Source organism: Wyeomyia smithii, chromosome 2 (assembly GCF_029784165.1).
Source record: "Wyeomyia smithii strain HCP4-BCI-WySm-NY-G18 chromosome 2, ASM2978416v1, whole genome shotgun sequence".
In the NCBI taxonomy this organism is placed as follows: domain Eukaryota; kingdom Metazoa; phylum Arthropoda; class Insecta; order Diptera; family Culicidae; genus Wyeomyia; species Wyeomyia smithii.
In genome coordinates this window covers 251,052,043-251,074,810 of record NC_073695.1, presented here as the reverse complement: position 1 = coordinate 251,074,810, position 22,768 = coordinate 251,052,043, and the positions used below count along the sequence as shown (strand labels likewise).

The 22,768-nt window shown below is 42.3% G+C and overlaps 1 protein-coding gene and 1 long non-coding RNA gene across 2 annotated transcripts; one reads left to right on the top strand and one right to left on the bottom strand.

Annotated features, from left to right (window-relative positions):
• Positions 1 to 399: 399 nt before the first annotated feature.
• Positions 400 to 1,309, bottom strand: LOC129722201 (chymotrypsin-2-like). The gene is made up of 2 exons (XM_055675487.1): positions 809 to 1,309; positions 400 to 744 (listed from the first exon to the last, which is right to left on the bottom strand). The coding sequence occupies exons 1-2, from the start codon at positions 1,283 to 1,285 to the stop codon at positions 448 to 450; spliced, it is 774 nt and encodes a 257-aa protein (XP_055531462.1). The 5' UTR covers positions 1,286 to 1,309; the 3' UTR covers positions 400 to 447.
• A 4,896-nt stretch (positions 1,310 to 6,205) lies between these two features.
• On the top strand, positions 6,206 to 6,949 carry LOC129722200 (uncharacterized). The gene is made up of 3 exons (XR_008727566.1): positions 6,206 to 6,342; positions 6,714 to 6,804; positions 6,862 to 6,949. It is a non-coding gene; the product is annotated as an uncharacterized LOC129722200 (long non-coding RNA).
• The last annotated feature ends 15,819 nt before the right edge of the window (positions 6,950 to 22,768 follow it).

The following is a 22,768-nucleotide window of genomic DNA, read 5'->3' as shown; positions in this document are numbered from 1 at the left end:
AAGGTGTTATTCTGCAAACCTGGAGATTTCCATAAAACATAAGTAAAACGATAAAAAATACCTTAAGGCAATCCTAAAATTCACTAAAAAACTGAAAATGTTCAACTACAGACTCAATACAGCACACTAACAAGTTTGAAGTGGAAAAAATGTCTTTCACGGACAAAGTTTTCTGTCACTCGGAATCTCTCGGAATTTGAGCCTCCATTTTGTATTTTTTTAGCAAACTGACAGTGTGCTAGTGCTAGTAGACAGTAGTGGTGTAGAACAATTAAAGAAATTGTTATTACATGTTTTAAGACTTGTAATAACTCGGAAGTTTTGTTTCTATTCTCCTCGTTTTACAGTATTTTACTTAAGTGGAGACTGTGTGTGGATTGAAAATAAGAACTCTTAAACTACGTGCAGTAAAAGAAAGATATATTTCTATTGCTCGGTTACCAAAGTTCAGTCGCTTGTGTTTTCCAAAACCCAATCGCGGTGGGAAGAGACGCGTGCGAAAACATCCGGGAAGTTCTGAGCGCACGCAATACCCCACGACACAATACCCTGCTGGCGGCCCTGGTGCGTCAGTGGACCACCGGAATCTCCCATGCACATTCCGATGCCGGCCGGAGCGAGCGTACAAATCGTGTTATCGTGGACACGGGCTGCGTTCACCGCGTTATGGCGACTACGGCAATCGGCCAGACTGATGATGTCAGTGTTGACCCACTGCAGATGATTTGGAATCGATCCTGGATGCTGTCGAAAAATAGTATGAGTATTAAAAACAAAATCAGATGTCGATGTCAATAATTTAACTAACCGAGGTTTGACCCCAACCGGAAGCTTGGGCACTGGCGGCGGTTTCAACAAAACTAGACTCCAACTCAACAGCACCGACGGTTGCGGTGAAAACGAAAGGCGATGACACACGAACCAGGGAGATGTCGTTGGCCAAGGACAGTGAACTATAGGCAGGATGATTCACGATGCGCTCCGAAGGGTGCGACGTACCGCCGGCGTTCAAGAGAAGCGATCCTGCAACCACAATCGTATTTGCTGTAGTTCTGCCCACGGTACAATGTGCCGCAGACATAACCCAGTTGACGTTGATGATTGATCCTCCGCAGAAGTGGTTGCCAGCTGCTGAGCGGAGCGAAACCTGGTACGGAAATTGTCCTTCGATGGCATCCGAACCTCCTACAATACGTCCTGACCACGCCGCAGATTCATCCGGAAGGATTCGGGCGTATGAAGCACCGAACAAAGCGATCACGAGAACCAAACTTAACCGAGACATTGCGAATGTTGAAGCTCCCTCGGGTCAACGGGCCACTTTTATACAAACACGGTACACCTCTTTATCTTCCGGAAAACCATCCGAACATTCCCCATTGTTACTAGATTACTAATCTCGCCAGCCAGCGATAAAGAAGGTTTTTGTTAATTCGAGAGCCCGTATCAATTTTGACACGATAACAATGTAAAATACCCTCACGTCATGGGAAACCAGACTTAAGAGTGAGTGTTCATCGCAATATAACTAATGCCCTGGAGCGGCTTTATTCGTCATATGAGCTTGCAATATTCGATGAACATCCCAATCGGTTTAATATCATTATTATTTTCATCACCCAACATTCATCATTTCAAATGCATTACTTTTCGCGGTGATTTATGAGCGTTCTCGTTCGACGCCGGTGCAACTCGGGGGCGGGTTTTCTCAGCAAGGTGATAAATATTCCACGATGCAGCAGCGCGTCGCTGTTTGCCTACAACTTTCGAGTATGCAATTGCAATTGCAGACGAGGCGGAACTTTTTTTTACCCTCTATTCCTGAAATCTGCTTCCCTATTTCCCGATTCTTTTCAGCTTGTCCCCACAGCAATCGACGGCTTACTGCCGGTTAGTAATGCTTGTATGTGGCAGATAATTTAATGCGAGAATCCTATTCACCATCAGCAAATGGCTATCATTTTCCTATTTCCCAACCTGATGCAGAGTATCAGTAGTAGTATGTGCACGCGCTGTTTATTATAATTTATGCCAGCAAAACTCCGCTTGCTCCTGTACCGAGGCAAGGGAGTCGGCTTTAATATTCATCGTTGAGCTTTCAACAACAAAACACTCGCATCACAGAAAACTGATGCCAAAACCTAATCAGTGGAAGAAACTATCGTCATTTAAACTAAACTTTACTTTATTTTTCTAGGCGTTTTCCTGTTGCTGATAGTAATATTTGTTTAAATTCCGACTGATGAGTTCGAGAATTTTGTGACCCTGTTAACCTAAATTATTTTGTATCTGACAAATTCCATTGGATTTTTTTCCTAATTCATGCATTTTGCACAAGTTTGAACCCAATTATTCTACTTTGACAGTAAATCGTAACCAAACCTACTTCAAGATCTGGACCCGCTTGTGCTGAATTATGCTAAATTAAAATCAAACTTCAAGAGACGTTCACTTTCTCAGCACAAACTTTTCCGAATCATTTTGAATACATTTGCAATCTGCCCCGTTCTTTCTCCGAGCAGATAAATCTCCGAAAATTATTACGATAAATGATAGCCTCTGTGGGACCCAAGTTCAACACTTTCCCGTGCAATGCAAACCAGACTGGCAGCAGCAGTAGATGTGTTAACAACGACCAAGCTCTTATCAAACAAGATTATCACCCAAACCATTAGCTAATAGTACTGAATACTTCTGCTAGCTGCACAGACTAAAGTAAAGTAGGTGGCAATTTGCTTCATACTGCATATAGTAAACCAACTCAAGCTCTGCAGAGGTTTTGTGCAAATGAACTCCAGAGCTGGCGCTTCTTTTGGGAATGTTTGAGTTTCAATTTGGCAAACTTTTCTCCAACTCGGTCGGTGCCTTAGCCACACAATTCGCTTCTTGCGATTGAATTCCACTCAAAGTGCGACCGTCGGGCCAGCAATATTCATGCAAGAGGCAAACAAAAGCACGTCTTGGCCAAGGAAACCTAAAGTGCTTACACGACTTCATTGTGCTTGAGTAGGAAAGGTTATTGTAAAGCACGTTTTCGGCGATGAAATTGAATTAAATTAAATTTGTATTAAATTTGATTTTACAATATAAACAAACTAGCCGAGTTGAGGACAGCGTTGAACGAATTATAAATATTGGTTGAAGCGCTGAGACTGCGAGGCAGGCAGTGCTTCCAGCTCCTATCTGAAATATAATTATCGTTCAAGTATCATTTAACGGAGCCCAAATGTCTTGCCTAGTTACAATAATGATCCACCGGATAGGCAAAACAACCGATGTTCATCCTGTCCCATAAGCGGAGCAATCAAGTACGGGTAAAACATTGAATTTAATTACTTTCCGTTTGCGTTTCGAAACAACCAGGGCCAGCATGTTAACCGAACGTCGTTATTCGAACACACACATACCCACGCACCGCTGTCAAATATAATCTAATTTCTGCACCGGAGGAATAGCAAATTTATTTTCAACCTAGCCAAGTGATTACACGTGACGTTGCACTGACGTCGAGCTTCATCTAGACGTGAAGGATGAACGTTACTCGCTAATACGTAGATCGGCTTTGACGAGATATAATAAATTCGAACGACACGTGGAACTAGGGTAGCCTTTGTCTGTCATATATCAAAATATCTGAGTGACATCTTTTACATTCAATTCTAAAGAGAGGAGCTGTTTTGATCCTGAAATTTCATTTATCGATTAGTATGAGAATATGACAAATTAAGTGTCATCCTAAAATAGAATTTATGAAGCGTCGAGCAGGAGGACATTTAGATACAAAGGTTAGGCCTTTTAGCTGTTTTTGTGCACTGGGGAATCTGCTGACCTTTGTTAGACTACACCTGGCACGACATGCTTGATTAATAATCCATCAATAATAAATTGTGTATCCGAAATCAACATGGCGAGTGACTACCATGTTCAAAAACATATTCATTTATGTGAAGGTGCTGCCCATGTGAGCTGGTTTTCTAATGGATCGATCGAAGCTTACAGTTTATCAATTCCTTTGCAAAACGGTGAAATTGCTTCGGACCGATTTTATATCCTTGAGTAATAATTGTTCTATCTATTTTTATTCTTGAATTATAATTTTCATAAGCTAATGAGATTCATGGATGTTTTGAAGTAGAATACTTCTCTCAGGAAGTTCGGCTACATAGGGATGTGAAATGAAAATCTAAAACCGAAAAAAGTGAAAAATATGTCCAATTTCAAATGCTAATGAATCGGTTAGTATTCGATGGATTTCCTTCGTTCTTGCAGCAATAGATTGGAAAATCTTCTAAGATTCTTCCCAAAATAAGATAATTGTAATTTTATTATTCACACTATGGTACTATTGAAAATAGCCAAGCCTTGTCAAAACGAAAAATTCGACCTCTGATTGGTCGTTATATGATTGCTTCCCAAGCACCGACGACAGAATCATATACCTTGCAATTGAAAACATGCTATTTGGCCTATATAAGAGCCTGTTTCAGCTGGAACCGCTCATAATAGTTCTAGACAACAGCGACAACAGCAGTCGTCTTTCCTTAGCAGCAGCACTAGCCCTGTGGTTGGTCACCACGTCTCAGGAGCAGCGCGGTTTTTCTCAGCGTGTGTCGCCAGACAGCCATTATTCCCCCACTGTTGGGGCAACATGAAGATTGCCATCAGGAAATCCAATTTTGGAAATCAAAATGCCTTTTTCAAGGCAAATAAACAAGTCATTGAAGGTTACTAATTTTTGTCAACGCAAGCAAGCATTCTGTGTTGCATCCTAGCAATTTAAATCTGTCGCACCCGTCTAATTTACAGAATGTGAAATAGCTTCCACAGTGCATGTTGTCCGTGTATTCTAATCCCCCCAATGTTATGGCAGCTCAAAAGTTGTAATCAGCAACCGATTTTGAGCCGCAAAATGCTTTTTTCAAGGCAAATAAACAAATAACTGAAGGTTAATAATTTTCTGGCCTCAACACAAGTAGACATTCTGTGCGGGATGCAATCAAATTCTGTTGTAGTTGTCAAATTTTTAATTTTCCTTAATTGAGTAAACCCCCCACTGTAGGGGCAGCGCAAAGGCTGCGATCAGCATGACCAACATTGAATAACAAACGGTTAACGTTTATTCACTAAAAATTCATCCAATTCAAAACAGGTTTTTGTCTGAGTACAATAATTTGCACATAAAGCCATTAAAAATTTTACCGAATTATCAGACGCGTTTCTCCAGTCATGCCTCGTTAACGTGAAAGTTCCCTATCACAGACATAGATTTCGTACTCCAGCACGTTACAACACGTGGAAATTGTCTTTTTACTTCAACTAGTGCAACATTTCTTGGAAGTGTTTTATTATTCTCGGGTAAGAGACTGCGAGTGCATTTATTGCACTTATTGAGAAATCCATCGGAAGTGTATTCAGTGCTATGTCTAAATATATGAAAGCCAATTACAAGCGTGATGCTCGGAAACGCGCGAAGGACCAGCATGGGGGAAGTGCATCGAAGAAACCAAGTACCAGTACGGAGGTCAATGTAAAAGCAGCCAGAGGTAACACGTGTCCAACCTCTGGTTGGGACGCTAGAGAAGGGCCTTCTACTAGAGGTAGGAGAAATCGAACCATTTATTTATTCCGTATGCTCTCATGTCTAATTTACCTAGGATATAATACTGCGAAAATGATGATATTTATATATTGTCGTGCATGCAATAAAAGCACTCTATATGAACTCTCCTAAGGGATGTTATAAAAGGCAAATTAATTCTAACTTCTAATTCTCATCATTTTCGTTGCATAAACAAAGATTTATAAAGGTACAACAGGTTACTGAAACCAAAAGGTCTGAACTGCGCCTAAAAGGTTCCGCACATGATATACCATACACACCAAAATTTCTTGTCATGGTTCAGCAATTTTTTTTTGTTGGAAACATACCAGCAAACCACTTGTTTACTGATTAACAGCATTTTTTTTCAAATAATTGCTGTTATTCAGTACCACGATTTACTGAACTCCGTTCAGTTATTTATTTTTTACTGTAAACCAGTATTTCATTGATAAATTTACTGAAAACCAGTAATCGATTCAGTGATTCACGGAAAAACAGCAAAACTGTTTGCTGAACACAAAACAGCAAAATAATGTTTGCTGGAAACCAGTGAACAAATCGATATGTCAAAAGTTTTACATCGAGCTGTCATTAAGTGAAAACCGACAAACCGTTGTGAAGCTGACGCAAGTATGGAAAGTGTGTGTTTAAAAAAATACTCCTGAAAATGGAAGCAGAATTGCAGCAAATTGTTGAAATACTGCAGAACAGAGATGGCTTCGACTGGGAGATGTTGTTCCGTAAGTAAAATTTTTTTTTTTTCACAACATTTCATATTTTCACCACAACTAAGCAAAGATGGCAGATGAAGTACAGTGTTTTTTTTTGTAAACAATCTGTGGAAGGATATGTCGATGGATTGCAACGTCATTCAAAAACTCACATCGACAAAAATGAGTTGTTCAAAATATTTGAGTTCTGAAGTTGAGATTAGGTAGGGGCGTAAAATTTTAATTGCACAGGTAAATGTGCAGATTTTAAGCATTTAGAAATAGGATCGTTGATGGAGAACACTTTAGTCGCTGAAGTGTCCAATCCGAACAGTTTTCTGGTGCACATATATATTTTCGACCGTAATTTTTACGTTTTTATTTTTTTCCCTTTTTTTTAGTCATCCGAGCACACATTATAAAAATATTATTGCCGTTTCATTGGTAAACAAATATGATATGCTGAAATCGGAGTTTGCGGAGGTACCCCAGGTTCTGTCGGATTAAGATGTTCATTTCAATATCGAGTATAACATGTTTTTTTTTTAGGCTGTGTGGTTTTACTCGCACGGAAGAGGATACGGAAAGCATTGTGGCAATCTACACTACCATATTGAATATATGGTGAAGAAGCACGAAAAGCAGATTCGTCAGAACAAAGTTATTCCTAATGTGAACATCAACTTCGATGCATCAACCAGCAATGCCACAGGAACCAGTTTGGAAACTACTGAGGAAAACTTGATAGAAATCGTAAGTTCTTTTTCATACTTCATGTTGCTCGCTTATAACGTTTCTCGAAAAACTGACCGGGAGAGTCATATAACAATCGACATAGTTTTGAAACATTTGATGGGGGCTATTACAGGAGACGACAAGTGGCGAGTTTCTAGTCTGACCAATATGGTATTACAGATGGCGAGTCGGCTGGACGAGTGACTCTTCTGCAAAACTGTTTGACTCGTTCTTGACCCAGCTTCATCAGCGTTCTGCAATACAACATTTGGCTCGTCTCGTCAGTGACTGAACACGAGGCGAGTTGCTCGCCTCATCTTCTGTAATAGGGCCCCGATGTGTGTGTTTATTCAAAAGCTCGATTTTCTCTGTGATGACAACCACATTTGAACATTCCAACGCTCTTGTTCTCTTTCGAGAGTTCGCTTTTGAAAGCGAAGCAAAAAGCTGGACGGCCCCTATATATATATTTTGTTATATGTTTTATTATACAAACAGTACCTCTATGGGAAAATCTTCGATGTGGTGATTGTACTTGCATGCAGATATAAAATAGTATTGTTGTATAGGACCGTGTTTGCGATAAAGTCAGTTTCATATCGTCCTGATCTTAATTTGTAGAAGGGTTTTAGCAGCGGCTTTTAGCTCCTACATAGATATTTACATGAAAATTTCAATCAGCAGTTGAATTTACCAATGCCTTCGCGTCACTACCCATCGAAATTGAAAAGACCATTCAAATCATGCAGAAACATTGTAAATCTGACAAAACTAAGCGCAAACTATATCACGTAGGATAAATTCAAGAGAAGAGTATTGAAAAGACTAGTCGATTTTTTCCCAAGTAGCTGTCCAAGAGTCCATCCATCCGAGAGTTATTCAAGTTATAGACACTGATGCAAGCTTAGGTTAATTCGAGGACTGTTCTTAGTTAACACGTGAAAAAAATGTGTTCGACACAACTTTGGCGGCAATCATAAATTACGTAACGCTCATAGGGGGGATAGAGGGTATCCTTGAGCGTTACCATCCTTTACATAGGGGCTAAGACAAGACGCGACAGCTGGCTTCTTATTTTTCTTTTCATAACGGCCGTCATCCCCGTCGAAATTTTTTTGAACGTTCCATACCGTTGATGCCAGAATGATTATTTTTAACAACTTCTGCAGGTCAATAAAAATAAAACAAATCAAAATTGCAATATGTAGGCGAATAATACTCAATTCTTATTTATTATTTTATGTTCAATAAAGCATACTTCTATTATCAAATTTTTTCTTCCTAAGTTTCTTGGTACCCAAATTTTTTCTTTCGAAGTTTCTTGGACTGCAACCGAAATAGTAATAAACGATTAATCAATGCATTTTTAAAGTTATAACAGTGAAATACATTACTCGGTAATATCATGTACCTTGCATACGTTTGCATCATTATTTATGAACAATTATAATTGCTAAATTATGACTCTCCAGCATCACTGCTTTACAGTGAAAAGTAACCTCGTTGTATTTTCTACGTGACGATTGCGTTATCGAATTCAGCCAATCAGCAGCCGGTTCAAATTGGTTGAATGTAACGGTGACCAGCTGTCACGTCTTGTCTTAGCATAGGGGAGGTAAGATCAACGTTACGTAAATGACGGTTCACAGAAAGTTAATAACCTTCTGGAGAGAATTGTATGTTATTTCTTCAATGAAAAAAATATGTACTGAATTTACAGTCAAATAATATTCTCTATTTTCAGCCAGAAGAAGATGTCGATCAGTATGCTCAGAGGTATAAAGCCACGAAAAACCCAGTCCTAATTGTGAAGGCCCCCATATACAGTTCAGGAGAAGGGTACGTTCGTATAGGAAAAAACGTTTTCTATGCGGGCTCCGAATTACCCATTACTTTTTTTACTTTGATCAAATCGCATTATTACTTCAATACGAAATTCGAGCCATCACTCTCGAATTTTTACTTTTTTTTTTACTTCAACTGTACTCAAGATAACGAAACCTACAACCACCGCTAACAGCTTCCTTTTACAATTGAAATAAAAAGTTAAAACTTCTTCCGTAATATTTTTTTTCAGTTCAAACTATTGTTTCATTTATTTTTAATGTTCGTTCACAATGTTCTGTAATTTTTATTTTCATTTTATTTTCAGTTATTATTGGAAGTACATAAAGAAAATTCAATAGTGCGTGGCTACTATATTCTGTCTAAGCATTTTATTACGCCCGCGCACATTCATAGTTAAATTACAGTTAAGTTGGATAATGTTAAAATAAAATGAAGAATATAAAAAATATCAACTGTAATTTGGCTATGATTCTGCGGGTGGGCGAAAGCTAATGCCTGAACAAAACATGGTGTTCAGGCTCCTACTGGTTAACCAGAAAAAAAGTTAACCAGTGGACGTTCAGCAAAAAATAAAAATAACTGTAAAATCAGCAAAATGTACTCCGCTATGCTGAACGTTCAGCAAAAACTTTATTGCTGACAAATCAGCAAGCGGTATTAAATCTTGCTGAACTCCAGCAAAAACAATAACTGGCTAACCAGCAAACAGTATTTTGTTTCACTGAACATACAGCAAGCGATCTGTCATTTTTATGCAATTGAGTATTGCTGATTGATCAGCAAATTTCATTTTGCTGGACAGATTGCTGGAAATACAGCACACCAAAAATCAGCAAAATTTTGCTGGTTTCCAGCAAATAAAATTTGGTGTGTAAGTCCTCATCTAAATGTCATATCTGCATAACAGAGCACGAAACGTTCTGATTGCATTTTGAAGTAGAATATTTCTCTCAGGAAGTTCGGCTACATAGGGATGTGAAATGAAAATCTAAAACTGAAAAAAGTGAGAAATATGTCCAATTTAAAATGCTAATAAATCAGTTAGTTTTCGATGGATTTCCTTCGTTTTTGCAGCAATCGATTAGAATATCTTCTAAGATTCCTTTCCTACCAAATGCATGAAATTGCAATTTTATTATTCGAACCTTTTTACTATTGAAAATTCTGAAGCCTTGTCAAAACACAAAATTCGACCTCTGATTGCTCATTATACGATTGCTTTCCCAAGCACGGTCGGCAGAGTTATGGACCTAATAAATTGGGAATGCATCATTTGGCCTATATAAGAGCTTCATCAGATAATAAACAAACATTTCAACGGATATTAAATTAAACAACTGAAATTTGAAGAACACAAATGATTATTTGAAGAGTTAATATTTTCTCGTTTTGCGCTATAATCCAAAGTTAATTATCTTCATCTACATGCATACTCTGACTATTATTACGTGTTTGCGTCGCTCAGTGTTTGGCTAAGGTTATGCAGAGCGCAAATAACGGCGCGATGCGATTCGGCAAGACGAAATGTGTTGAAATGTATAGCTCTACTTCGCCTTAAAAAGAGCTGAACGTTTCACCACGGTAAGGCAAATCAAAAACTTCATTTAAAATATCAAACAAAGAGAAATTACAATACTGCCAATGAACGGTCAACGTTTATTTACTAGAAGAAATGACTGACACGCAAGCAGCCGGGTTTTCTTTCTTGTAAAAGTATTCTACTTCAACCTTGCGGTCGTGGCTTTGCACACAACCTTCCTGTGATTTTTTTTTTTATTCCAGGTAGAGGAAAAATTTGCTGCCAAGCACCTGAGAGACCAACCTGATGTAGTGTGGGATTTGACCCACTAAAAACCCTCCAATCTTCAACCCAAAATACTCTCCGAGACGACCACTAGGTATTGCTTCGAGGAGCGGCTTTTATGCTTTGTGCAACCTCCTAGTTAATTAGCTAACTAACCTGGACACTGGCAGTTAGCTAACACTGGCGTGTCGCTGGTCAACTTGTCGCCTGCTTTGCAACTCTAGGACTATTTGAGAGGCGGCTGCACAAACCGCTCTCCAGATGTTCGGGTCTTCACACATCCTCTGAACTAGGTTGCCCGGAGTAGTGTCTATAGCCCTCTCACTACCATCATGTCGCTCCACGCACGCACAAAACGGGCATGCGAAAAAAGATATGCTCAGCAGTCTCTTCCGCATCCACGCACTCGGGGACAGGATCTGTGTCAGCAGATGGAAGTTAACTTCTCCATGGTGCCTCCCGACCAATCCGGATACCACCGGTCGGTGCGTCCATCTACCTTTCGTGGAATTGAACCATTCCTGCTGCCATATGATCATCGATAATGATCTTCTGGTATCGTATCTTGCGTCATATGACATTGTACGAAACGCACTCGCAACTCTCAGGCACATGAGCCTGTATGTACTATCCAGTTTACTACGATAACTGTTAGTACCTAGCGCTTCGGACAACACTGGGCCTCCATACCTAAGTATGGATGAAACCAGCCTGGCAAGAAGTTTATGCCATTCACCGCTGAGCTATTCGACATCATTCGAGATAGTGCTGCAATAGCCGCGGAAGCCCTCTCGCAAGCATAGTTTACGTGACTCTTAAATGCAAGGTTATCGTCAACTATAACCCTCAAGAACTTCAAAGATCGCCTTGAGGTGATGGTGCAGTCTCCGACTCTGACCACCGCTCGTTGCTCTGATTTGCGGTTATTCACAACCGTGACCTCCGTCTTATGGCGCGCTAACGCCAGTTTCTTGGAGTGTATCCAGTCTTCGACCTTGCATATACAGTGCGCGGCCGTCAACTTGACCTCCTCGATCGAGTTGCCGTAGACCTCTAGCATTATGTCGTCTGCCAAGACGACGATCGCAACTCCTACAGGCAAATGGAATTTCAACACCCCGTTATACATGACATTCCACAACACCAGACCCAGGATAGAACCTTGCGGAACTCCTGCGGTAATTTGGACGCACTTCTGACCCTCCTCCGTGTTGTAAACAAGTACTCGGTTCTGGGAGTAATTTCCCAGAATCTTGTACAGCGATACCGGTACATGAATGCTCCTGAGTGCAAGCGCTACGGAGTCCCAACTGGCGCTATTGAACGCATTCTTTACGTGGAGCTTGCGCGACATCGTACGCCTCTTCTCTTGCGCTGAAATGCTACCTCCGCCGTCTTGATGACTGAGAGGGTAACATCCAGCGTGGACCTGCCTTTCCGGGAACCGAGCTTGTTACTTGACAGACCGTTTACACCCTCCGCGTACCTCGCCAGTCTGTTTAGGATAATCCTCTCAAGTACCTTGCCTGCAGTGTCCAGCAGGCAGACGGGCCTGTATGTCGATGGGTCCCCTGGTGGTTTCCCAACTTTCGGCAGTAAGACCAAACTCTGCCGCTTTCACCTCTCCGGGAAGAGGCAGTCATCCAGGTACCTCTGCATGACTGCCCGAAACAGCCCGGAGGCCGTTTTTATCGCAAGCCTGACTGCCAGGTTAGGGATACCATCCGGTCCCGGTGCCTTGCTCACCTTTAGAAAGTTGGCGATCACGATGCGTTCCTCATTCGTAACCCTAGCCTCCCCTCGATCTCGACACGGCTGTCGTCGCTCACGGATTGGATGTTCGGCAGGTTGGCCGACCATCCCTGGCCTGTGTCTGAGGTACTGGAACGTCGGAAGTGAGACTCGACTGCCAGAGGCCAAGGACTGGGCTCGTGTCGTGGAAAGAGTCCCCAGATGATACACTCAGACAACTAGTTGGTCAGCAGTCGGGCGGAGCCAACTGCTTCCATCGCACTCTTTTCTCAGCCTGAGAACAAACCCATGCTAAAGTCCTTCGACAACCAAATGGCCTGGTTCTACTAAGATTCGAACCCACGACCACCTGCTTACCAAAGCGGACTCTGTAACCTTGCGGCTACGGAGCTCCCAAGCATTGAAGTTACCCGCCACCACCAGCGGCGTTAGGCCCGTTAGCTCCATGGATAACTGTTTGAGCATCTGGATGAACCTTTCGGTAGATCAACGTCTCGGAGCATAGCAATTGCACTAAAACACTCCGTTCACCTTGGCAACCGCGTACCCTTCGTTTGAGGTTGAAACAACCTTCTGAGCCGGGAACCTGCTCGTCGTCCATACGGCCGCCATACTGGACTTATCAGCAACCCTGTTTTCGTTTCCGGAAGGAATGCGGTTGGGGTCCGATACGATGGCGATGTCTGACTGCGACTCAGTGACTGCTTGGTATAGTAGCTGCTGAGCCGCGTAGCAGTGGTTCAGGTTCAGTTGCGTTACCATCATGCACGTGGTTTCGCAGCCGGCTTACCGGCTGAGCATCTTGGGCCTCCCATAAAGTGTTTGGCGTCACGTTTTCCGGAACATACCATGCACTTGGGAGGCTCCCCGCAATCCTTCGCTTTACGGCCTGCACCACCGCAACGCCTGCATTACTGGCACCTGTAGAGCCCCTTGCAGGTCCAGGATTTATATCCACCCTTGTAGCACCGGAAGCAAATGTCCGGTTGTTGGAGTATACTCAGAGGGCATACTGACCAGCCGACTTTTAGATTGCCTTTCTTCAGTGCCAAGTTCGCATCTGCCGATGCTAATCGGAAGGTAGTCACCTGGGTCCCCACTGGACCCTTCAGGAGGCGGATTTACACAGTGGCCACCTCCACCCCGCACTTCTGTTTGAGGGCTTATGCAACGTCGGCGATTTCATTCAGGTTTTTAAGCTGGAGTGCTGGAGTTTAAGAGTGCCCGAATCTGCACCTCTTTGCCAAGCACCTTCTCGGTTACCGCCCTGTAGAAAGCGCCCTTGTTCTTAGCATTCTTTTGGAGCTCCAGAACCATCTCACCATTGCTTGCGAGATCGTCGGCACATCCGCCCCTAAATTCTTCAGCTGGTTTTCACTTCTCGTTTTCTTTAAGTCTTCTGAGTACTTAGACCCGTCAGTCTTGAGTATGAGGGCGTTCCCCCTGCACCTCGCCTTTTAGACATTTGGCGGACGTTTTGTCGCCGCTCCGTCCTGGCGCCTTCAACCCTCCTTGCGCCCTTTTCCTACTACGCTAACCCATGGTTTCCCACAGTCGTCGCTCCGGTAGATGTTCCGGCCTTTAAGCCTGTTAGTGTGCTAGCTCCACTGACCGCTTCTTCACGTTATCGAGAGCCGTCTCCTCCGGAGACTGCCCCGTATAGCAGATCGCAGCGAATGAGGGCAAGAGGGCATCGGTCTGAACCTGCTTAGATTCAGTCGCCCTCCTAGTCCTCGCCTCCTTTTCAGAGGCTTTAACCCAAGCCACAAGTTCGTTGTACTCCATTTAGGATTCATCGATGGTAGCCCGAAGCAGGAGGAGGCCCTGCTTCAGATCCCTGGATATATTGCTCCTATTCGCCGCGAACTTGATAATAGCATCGAGCTGTTCAGAAAGCGCTGCTACCCCAGGCCGCTTGTCCCTGCTTTTTTCGATGGCTTTGACTAGCAAGGGACCATCGACCGTTATATCCGGTATGGAAACTGGCGTGGTAGCCTTTCCGCCACCAGGTTTTGCTGCATCCGTCTCCACCTTATTCTGCGGAGACCGCTGGATGCCTCCTCGCGCGAAGGGATTTGGTAGTCCTTCCACACCCGTCATTTGTTTCTTATTCGAGTTCAATTTGGTTAATTAGTCCCCCCTTCCAGCCGCTCTCCTTGTTCAAAATGGAGTATTCGCCCATGTGGTCCCATGATGGTCTATGCTGAAGCAATGAGGCAATGGACGCGGAACGTACTGAAAGACCTGCCAGGTTTTACGGGAAGAAGACCCCTGCACCGGTTGTTATCGACGCTCGACCCAGGTGCCAACCCAGAAATGTGGTACGAAAACGAAATCCGACTTGAATTATAAAAAGTTGCTACCAGTTACCGTAATTGGGAATTTACTGGAAGCGGCCCCAATGGGCGGGTTGGTGCATTTTGGATGGTGGGAGCGGCATTACTCGCTCCGTCGGAGATGCTTCCGGGTACTTGTGGCTTTTGCGAGTAGTCTACTGTCCAGTGTCCGACCTCACCACCCCTAGGCGATCTCCTACTGCTACAGCCAACCCCTTGAACCATGCTTTCGTAGCCACCGTCTAAGTTCATCTGAGTTCCATGATGATTGCCAACTGTTGAGTGTTCTCTAACGCAAAATGTTATAAAATTCATCATAAGCAATTGTTGTTTCATAAATATCGCCATCAATCGCATCCACCTCAGCTGAAGAGTCAGCCTGTTCATTGCCCGGAATGGAACCATGAGAAGAGATCCACGCTAAGGTAACCAGCTAATTTCTATCTGTTGAAGCACTTAAAATCCGCCGTATTTTCCCCAGGAAATACGGGTCGTGCTTCACAGTCTTCATCGATCGCAGAGCCTCAATAGCACTGAAACTAGCGGGGGCCGATGCCGAGTATTGTTTACAGTGAAGAGTTTTGAGCACATCTTCACCATCACTAGGTAGTGGTTCGAATCGATGTTAGACGTTGGCCTTGAAAACGTCTTTTTGAGTATTATGAGAAAGAGGCTAACATGAAGAACAGACGATGTTTAAAGACTCTCCTAACATAGACGTCAGATGCTCGGATTGACTCTCGAAACGAGTCGCCTTCCTTCCTGTTAGCATATTTTTCTTAATTTTTTCAACAACTTTCAACTGTTGCATTAAGAAATGTCTTGTCAAAGAAAGAAATGGTAAAAACTATTTGAATTTGCATGAAACACATTTCGAGCACTTTTTAATTCTTCATGTAAAAATCGTAGAACAGGTCGGACTCGATTATCCGGAGTTTTGATAAACATTTCGCTCCGGATAATCGAACCTTCCGGATAATCGAGCCATTTTTTTATTTGAATTTTTAATATCTCTCATCTAGAACAGTATATATATATTATAATATATATATATATTTGTACGCTTTTTTATATTATTGAATGTTATTAGCTTTCGCAGTTAAGTTAATGTAATTGTAGGAAAATTATTAAACCTACTTGTCAAGGAATATTATTGTGGTTAAAAATATCGTTCTAAAGTACCAATATTTTTGAAATAATTGTTCGCTAGTACAGTGCTGTTTCGATTTTATGACGGTCGAAAAAACTTCCTCCCGTAAATCTGACGAAACTATGGGCTTGGTGAAATGATAAAAATCGGAATTTTTTATTAGATTACAATGCTATTCACCAAAAAATACTAACCTCCATCGTTTCCTCGAATCCACAGTGTCGCCAGATTCACCGGAAAGTGTTAATTTGACCGTGATAGAATCGAAACGGCACTGTACACGTACGTAAACTGTTTTTTAGTAATAGAATACACATAAGAAATAACCAAACAGAAATGTTCACCGCAACTGCCCCCGTGTCTTGTCCCTCTGATAACGGCCAACAAAATCAACTGTGATCAGCAGGGAGTCCGTCAAATACAATTGTCAAAGAGGATGAGAAGGTCTTTTCATCAGAAAGAGTTAGAAGCCACGAGTTAGAGAATTTGTTTGAAGTTAATGCCTGTAAAATTATTTCAATTGATGATGAAAAAAATCGTACTGTGTGAAATTTATAAAAGAATAGGAGGAGACTAAATTGTGCGTAAACATTATTGTCAAACAGAACATTTTTAAAACATACTTAAAATTTACAGCTTAAAGCTGATTACTACTAATATATGTTACCGGACATTTGGTTCAAATGGAACGGTAACGAATATGAGACGTTTTGGTGTGGGTTTTTGTAAAATTAAATGTTAGAGGTTAAATTTTAGTATGTAAAGTAGATTAGGTCAAGTAGTTTTTTTGTTTTTCTGGCTCTTTTCTGTTAATTGTTGTTAGTTTATTTTGGTTTGCTGAATCATTTTGTATTTTTGTTTAACATAGTGTAAGTGTACTAACTCGTAAACCAATTCCAACCGATGATTGGGCTTCGAAAAAATTGCGGAAAAATATTCGATGTGAACGTTACCGTTTGAGGAAGTGAGGGGGCACTGTCTAAAATGCAACCCCTGGGCCCTTAAAAGAGACCTTCCGTGTCCACCCCGGAACATCCAGACCAGGTGTTGAGGCTTAGCACGAAGGCACTAAAGCCTCCGTAAAACATAGCCCAGGGAAGGGACAGCCTCACTCCTTAAACGGCAATAGCCCCAAATAAATATATATTTGTAACGGAAAGACCGCAACGAAAAAAGACGGCAAAAAATCCGCACTATTATACCCACCCCTTAAAACGATCCAGTAATGTTTATACCACTTGTGAAACTGCATGAAAAATTGGTATCCGGTATGGAGATAGGAGAGTGAGAGAGAGGACAAGCGAGAGAGAGAGAGGATAAGATCGGGAAGGTGACAGATCGAGAAGGGAATGTCTGAAGATAGTCATCAAGAAAGACAGTCGGGAAAATTCTAGTTTGGACGAAAAATTGGAAAAGATAGTTGGAAAGGTGATGAAAGTTGGAAAAAGTTGTGACAAGTTTGGCCAGCCCGAGTTGGCGGTCGAGCCAGAGGGCTATCTAGAACAGTGTTGAGGATCAACGTTCGTCAGTGGGCGACTACCGGGAGCCGTCATTCTCTCCCCTGCGGACTTCACCACTAGGCCACGAGGGGCCGTCACCAACTCCCCTGCGGTTACACCTTTACCGCCGTTCGAGCACGTGGGCAATTGTGGAGGCGATCCACCTGGCGCCAAGGCCTTCTACCCTGCGGCAGCGGATCTTCCGTGTGAGCCGTGTGCTACTTCTGGCATCCCGGGTAAGCCGTGGGATTCTACGGAACCATCGACAACATCCGGAACGCGTGTCTTCAAGGTATGTCCCTCTCCTCTTCTTCTGTGCGTCGTTCATCAATGGGCCCCAACGTTCGTCGTTTAGCGCTACATCGATGATTGTGAATAAATAGTATATAGCATGAATTCCCCTTTTTTATGTAAAGAGCCAGTTACCCATCCCTTGACGTCTCAGAGTCGTTCCGCTTCGCTAACGGTAAGTCGTCGGGTTGCATGAGCCCCCTAAAGTCGGTTGCCGAACCTGAGATAACCCCATAAAGAGCTAGCTGGGTTGAGTGAGAACTGATCACTTATATATAGGATATTACTGCTAGAACCTAGAAGAACTCCAACTCGAAACAATTTCCACAAGAGTTACGCGCCGCGGTGTACCTATACCAATCATCGCTACTGTTACTTCTGTAAAACTGCTTGTACCTTTTATCTCTTTTTCGTTTCAAACGCAGAAGATCTAAAGAGTACCAGCTGTTTGCATTATGCAAGTTTACATGTTATTCTAAAACTAAACTATTGGTACATTCTTTTGAGACACTGCTTGTTTCGAATATCTGTTCCAGCACTTTATCTTTACTTTATCATCACGGTTTCGGTCATTCTCGATAAAAACAAAAATTGTCTCATGATCTGTAATTTTGTAATCGGCCTCTGTAAAAGAATGAACATTATCAAAATTTGAAAACACGTGATCTATTAATGTACGAGAATGTCTGGAAATTCTTGTGTATTGACAAACCGTTTGTCTCAAATTGAAAAAATTTGCCAATTGCTTCAATTGATTCGAATTTGGTTCATTAGGCCAATTAATATTAAAATCACCAGCAATAACGTTTAATTTATTCAAATCTACAAAAATCTCCCACCAGTTATCAAAAATTTCCAAAAACCGCTGGTCACTTGAACTGGGGGAATGGTATACAATTCCAAAATTTCCCATCGTCATGCCTTTTTCAACTGATATACCCAGGAACCAATTGTTTTCAACACATTCGTTTAACCGAGTGTTGAATTTAATAGATTCCTTGGCGTAAATAGCAACCCCTTCTGTATGTCTGGAGTGTGACGGGCAAAAAGCAACTTTATAACCCGGAATGTTAAATTGATCAAATGCACCAGCTTCAACTATATGAGTTTCAGCTAGCAACACTAACATCGGACGTGTTGTTTCCACAAGATACCGCAAAGCGGCATAATTTGTAGATAAACCAGCAATATTTAGGTAAACTATCTCTAACTTCCTCTCACATTGCATTTTCTTCAGTTGCTATTTACTTAACAACATGTTGCTTTTTCTTTTTTCAAACAGTCTCCGATATACCGGATACTTTGTACTAAATGCTGGATGTTTTACGTCCAAGTTCAAATTAAATTCTTTATTAGATTTCAAACAATTTACGCAACTAAAATCAGTCGAAGAGCATTCCGATGTTTTATGTTTTTCGCTACACTTAGAGCACGTTTCAGTATTAACACATTCTGTGCATTTCTGTCCAAATTCTCCACATTTGAAGCAACGTAGTACATTAACGGCCTCTTGAACCGAACACCTATCCCACCCAATGTTTACTTTACCAGCAGTCATCAAGTGGTTAAAAGTGTCCTTATCAACTTTAATAATTGTGTTATACTTATTATATTTGAAGCTTGCATTTACAAATTGCGCAATAACTTTGACATCATTAATACCGAGGTCATTATTTTGACTTTTTAACAAGTCAATAAAGACTACGGGGGAATATTGATCACTCATTCCCACAATTTTCAACTTGGCTTAGCGTTTGTAGGAATAACAGCATTATATTTTTCACCTAAATTGATTTCAATATCCTTTTTCACGACCTCAATGTTATCCCCTATTGCACACTCAGCAATTATCGAACCTGCTTTCCCGTTTCTAAAGTTTCTAATTTTGTGTATTTTCGGATCTAAATTGTTTTTCAAAAAAATTCTAGTATCTTCACTAGATTGAGAAGACTCGACTGGTTTAATCACAATGACCGGCCGAGTCTTACGATTTTCCAAACGCTTCAATTTATTTGCATTCCCACTCGACCCTGCCAAAACGTTGGCGTATGTCAAAGCATTTTCAGAAATAAAAACCTCGTCATTTTGCTTGACCGCATCTTCTATTGGTTCGTCACGCTTATTCGAAATTATTTTTTTCTTGTTGGGAATAGAGTCCGACTCAGAGTGAATCGTTCTCTCAGTTCTAGACCTTTTTCTGCTCATTGCAGCATGTTTATCCCGATCATTATTATTAGCAATTAAATTCACTTTAAAATCATCCAGCTTTTTGGCAACATTGGCTTCAATGTTTGCCATACTCTCACGAAGAGAGTTGCTGAGCGATTTTAAAATATTTTCAATTCCATTAGCAATCGCGCTGTTTATCTGGGTTTTGATTTCGCTTTGAGTATCTGTGAGCGACTGAGACAAAGATAACAATACACTCTTGATCTCCGTCAGCTCACTACTCATAGCATCATCTTTCCCGCCGTCTTCTTGGGCCGATAAACATGAAGCACATTTGAAAACAATATTTTCATTATCGTTAACGACTTTTGCCGCTATTTTAGTGAGCGGCGTACAAACTCGATGAAATCGAGATTTGCACTTGCCCACACAAACTACGGGATCGTCGCTAACACGAACTATATTACCACACTTTGCACAGTCCATACTAAACAAACAAACAACCGCCGGCCGGACTCGTCCAGCAGCAACGGCAAAGGCTAAAGGCAATGAACAATGCAAAAATATAACAATGAATGTTTCAACCAGCAGCCGTAGCGTCTATGTGATATAGACGCGATGATCGGCGCTGACACAAATTAAATCAATAAAAAACGAATAAATCGAAAGCATGCAAATACACTTCTACTTATCCGTTTATATTTCCAATTTGGCCGTCGGATCACTTGCACTAGATCACCTAAAGCACTTGATTTCACACAAAAAAAATCACAGGAGGGTTGTGTGCAAAGCCACGACCGCAAGGATGTAGTAGAACACTTTTACAAGAAAACCCGGCTGCTTGCGTGTCAGTCATATTTTAATTTGTTGTTCAATTCAATATCGGATAAGATACCGTTCACATCTTGGCGTTATCACTGGCAGTGCGAATAAAGTATTCCTTGTGATAAAATAAACAGTGGAAAGCTGATTTAACACTCAGAACTAGACAGCTCATGTGTTGTCAAAATGAGTCAACTTTTCATTGAATGCATTTACTAGTACCCGCTATCGCACGGATATTACATTTCACTAATAAAGTGCCTCACTGCATCAGCCGCTATCGATGCTAAGATCCGTTGCAAGTAGTGCGCTAACCATAGCCATGCCACAGTTGTGGCCGCTATACGCTGCCATTGGTACCCACTGTCCCTGCATCAGCCGGCCCAGCTGCTATCGTTGCCGGGATCCGCTGCAACTAGTGCGCTATCAATTGCTACGCCACAGCTGTGGCCGCTTTCCGCCATCGCTGGTATCCACTGCACTGCTAGTGCTGCTGCTAAGGGAGGACGACCGCTGTTGTCACTGTCTAGAACTATTATGAGCGGCTTCGGCTGAAACAGGCTCTTGTATAGGGATGAAAAACCTATATCATTTCAGTCGATATACAGACAAATAGCAAATTTAAAATGACAAGGTCTATGATTCTGTCGACCGTGCTTGGGAAGCAATCATGTTAACGACTAATCAGATCAGTCAAATTTTGCGCTTCAACAAGGATTGACCATTCTCAATAATATAGTTGCTTGTCATATTTTGGACTTGATAATTTTTGAATTTTAATTATGCGAAAAATTATTTTTTATGCTGATAATGAAAGGTTTTCATTCTGTGCCGAACACGCATCAGTACTGGACGTGTTTGGTGATCGGTCCGATAGAGTATAAAACAAAAGACGTGTGAACAAGTGTTGGCATTGTTTGCCTGGTCGAGTGAAATAAATCCGGGTTCAAGGTCGTTCCTTTGTGCAACTGTTTCGCATCGTGACTGCCAGCTGGTGCGTAAGCCGATTTGGCTGCTGGCTGGATTGTGCTACAGCAGTGGACGAGACACAAACGAGGAAAAAGAAGAAGCCATCAGTGTCAGCGAGTCGTATCGCTGTGTGGAGTGATCTCACACCTGGCTCGCTGCTGGTGGCTGTTTGGTGCTGCTGTATTGGTGCTGCTGGCTGTAACGGCTGCTACTTCGAACGATCGGACAACCAACCTTACTGGAAGGGAGAAATAAAAAGGTACGTGTTCTTGTCAGCGCTAGTGCGCTAAACATAGCGCGATGGATGTAGATCCCTCGCCTCCCGCGCCACCATCCCCGAACCCCTCTGACCCTGACCCTTCTGTTACCCCCTCCCCTGTTCATTCTTCAGTCCCCCCTCGCCCCAGGCTTTACCCAGACGGAGCCCAGGGCAGCTATACTGTTTATTTTCGGCCAAAGGCAGGACCGAAATCGAAAAAGTTGAACCTCTTGCAGATTTCTAAAGACCTGACGAAGGAGTACAAGGGCGTGACCGAAATTTCCAAGGTCCGGCCTAACAAGCTCCGTGTCGTGGTCGGTAACCTGAAAGAGGCCAACGATATAGCTTGCTCTGAGCTCTTCACACGCGAGTATCGCGTTTACATACCCGCACGAGACGTGGAGATCGACGGTGTCATAACCGATTCGAGTCTGTCCGTCGAGTGTATACTGCAAAGTGCCAAAGGGTGCTTTAAGAACAAAACGTGTCCCGAAGTAAAGGTGCTCGACTGCAAGCAATTGCGGTCAGCATCGATCATCGGTGGCAAAACAGTATACACTCCGTCAGACTCGTTTCGAGTTACGTTCGCCGGGTCTGCACTACCAAGCCACGTCTCGATCCACCGGGTTCGTCTCCCTGTGAGGCTCTACGTGCCCCGCGTCATGAACTGCCTGAATTGCAAGCAGTTAGGCCATACAGCCGCCTACTGCTGCAATAAGGCACGTTGTGGCAAGTGTGGGGAGTCTCATGCGGAAGATTCTTGCAGTGTTAACGCTGAAAAGTGTATTCACTGCGGAGAAAATCTGCATGAGCTCTCGACAT

Coding starts and splice junctions, on each gene's coding strand:
- LOC129722201 (XM_055675487.1), bottom strand. CDS start 1,285: ATGTCTCGGTTAAGTTTGGTTCTCGTGATCGCTTTGTTCGGTGCTTCA. Junction 745..808: donor CCGGTTGGGGTCAAACCTCG/GTTAGTTAAATT, acceptor ATTTTTCGACAG/CATCCAGGATCGATTCCAAA.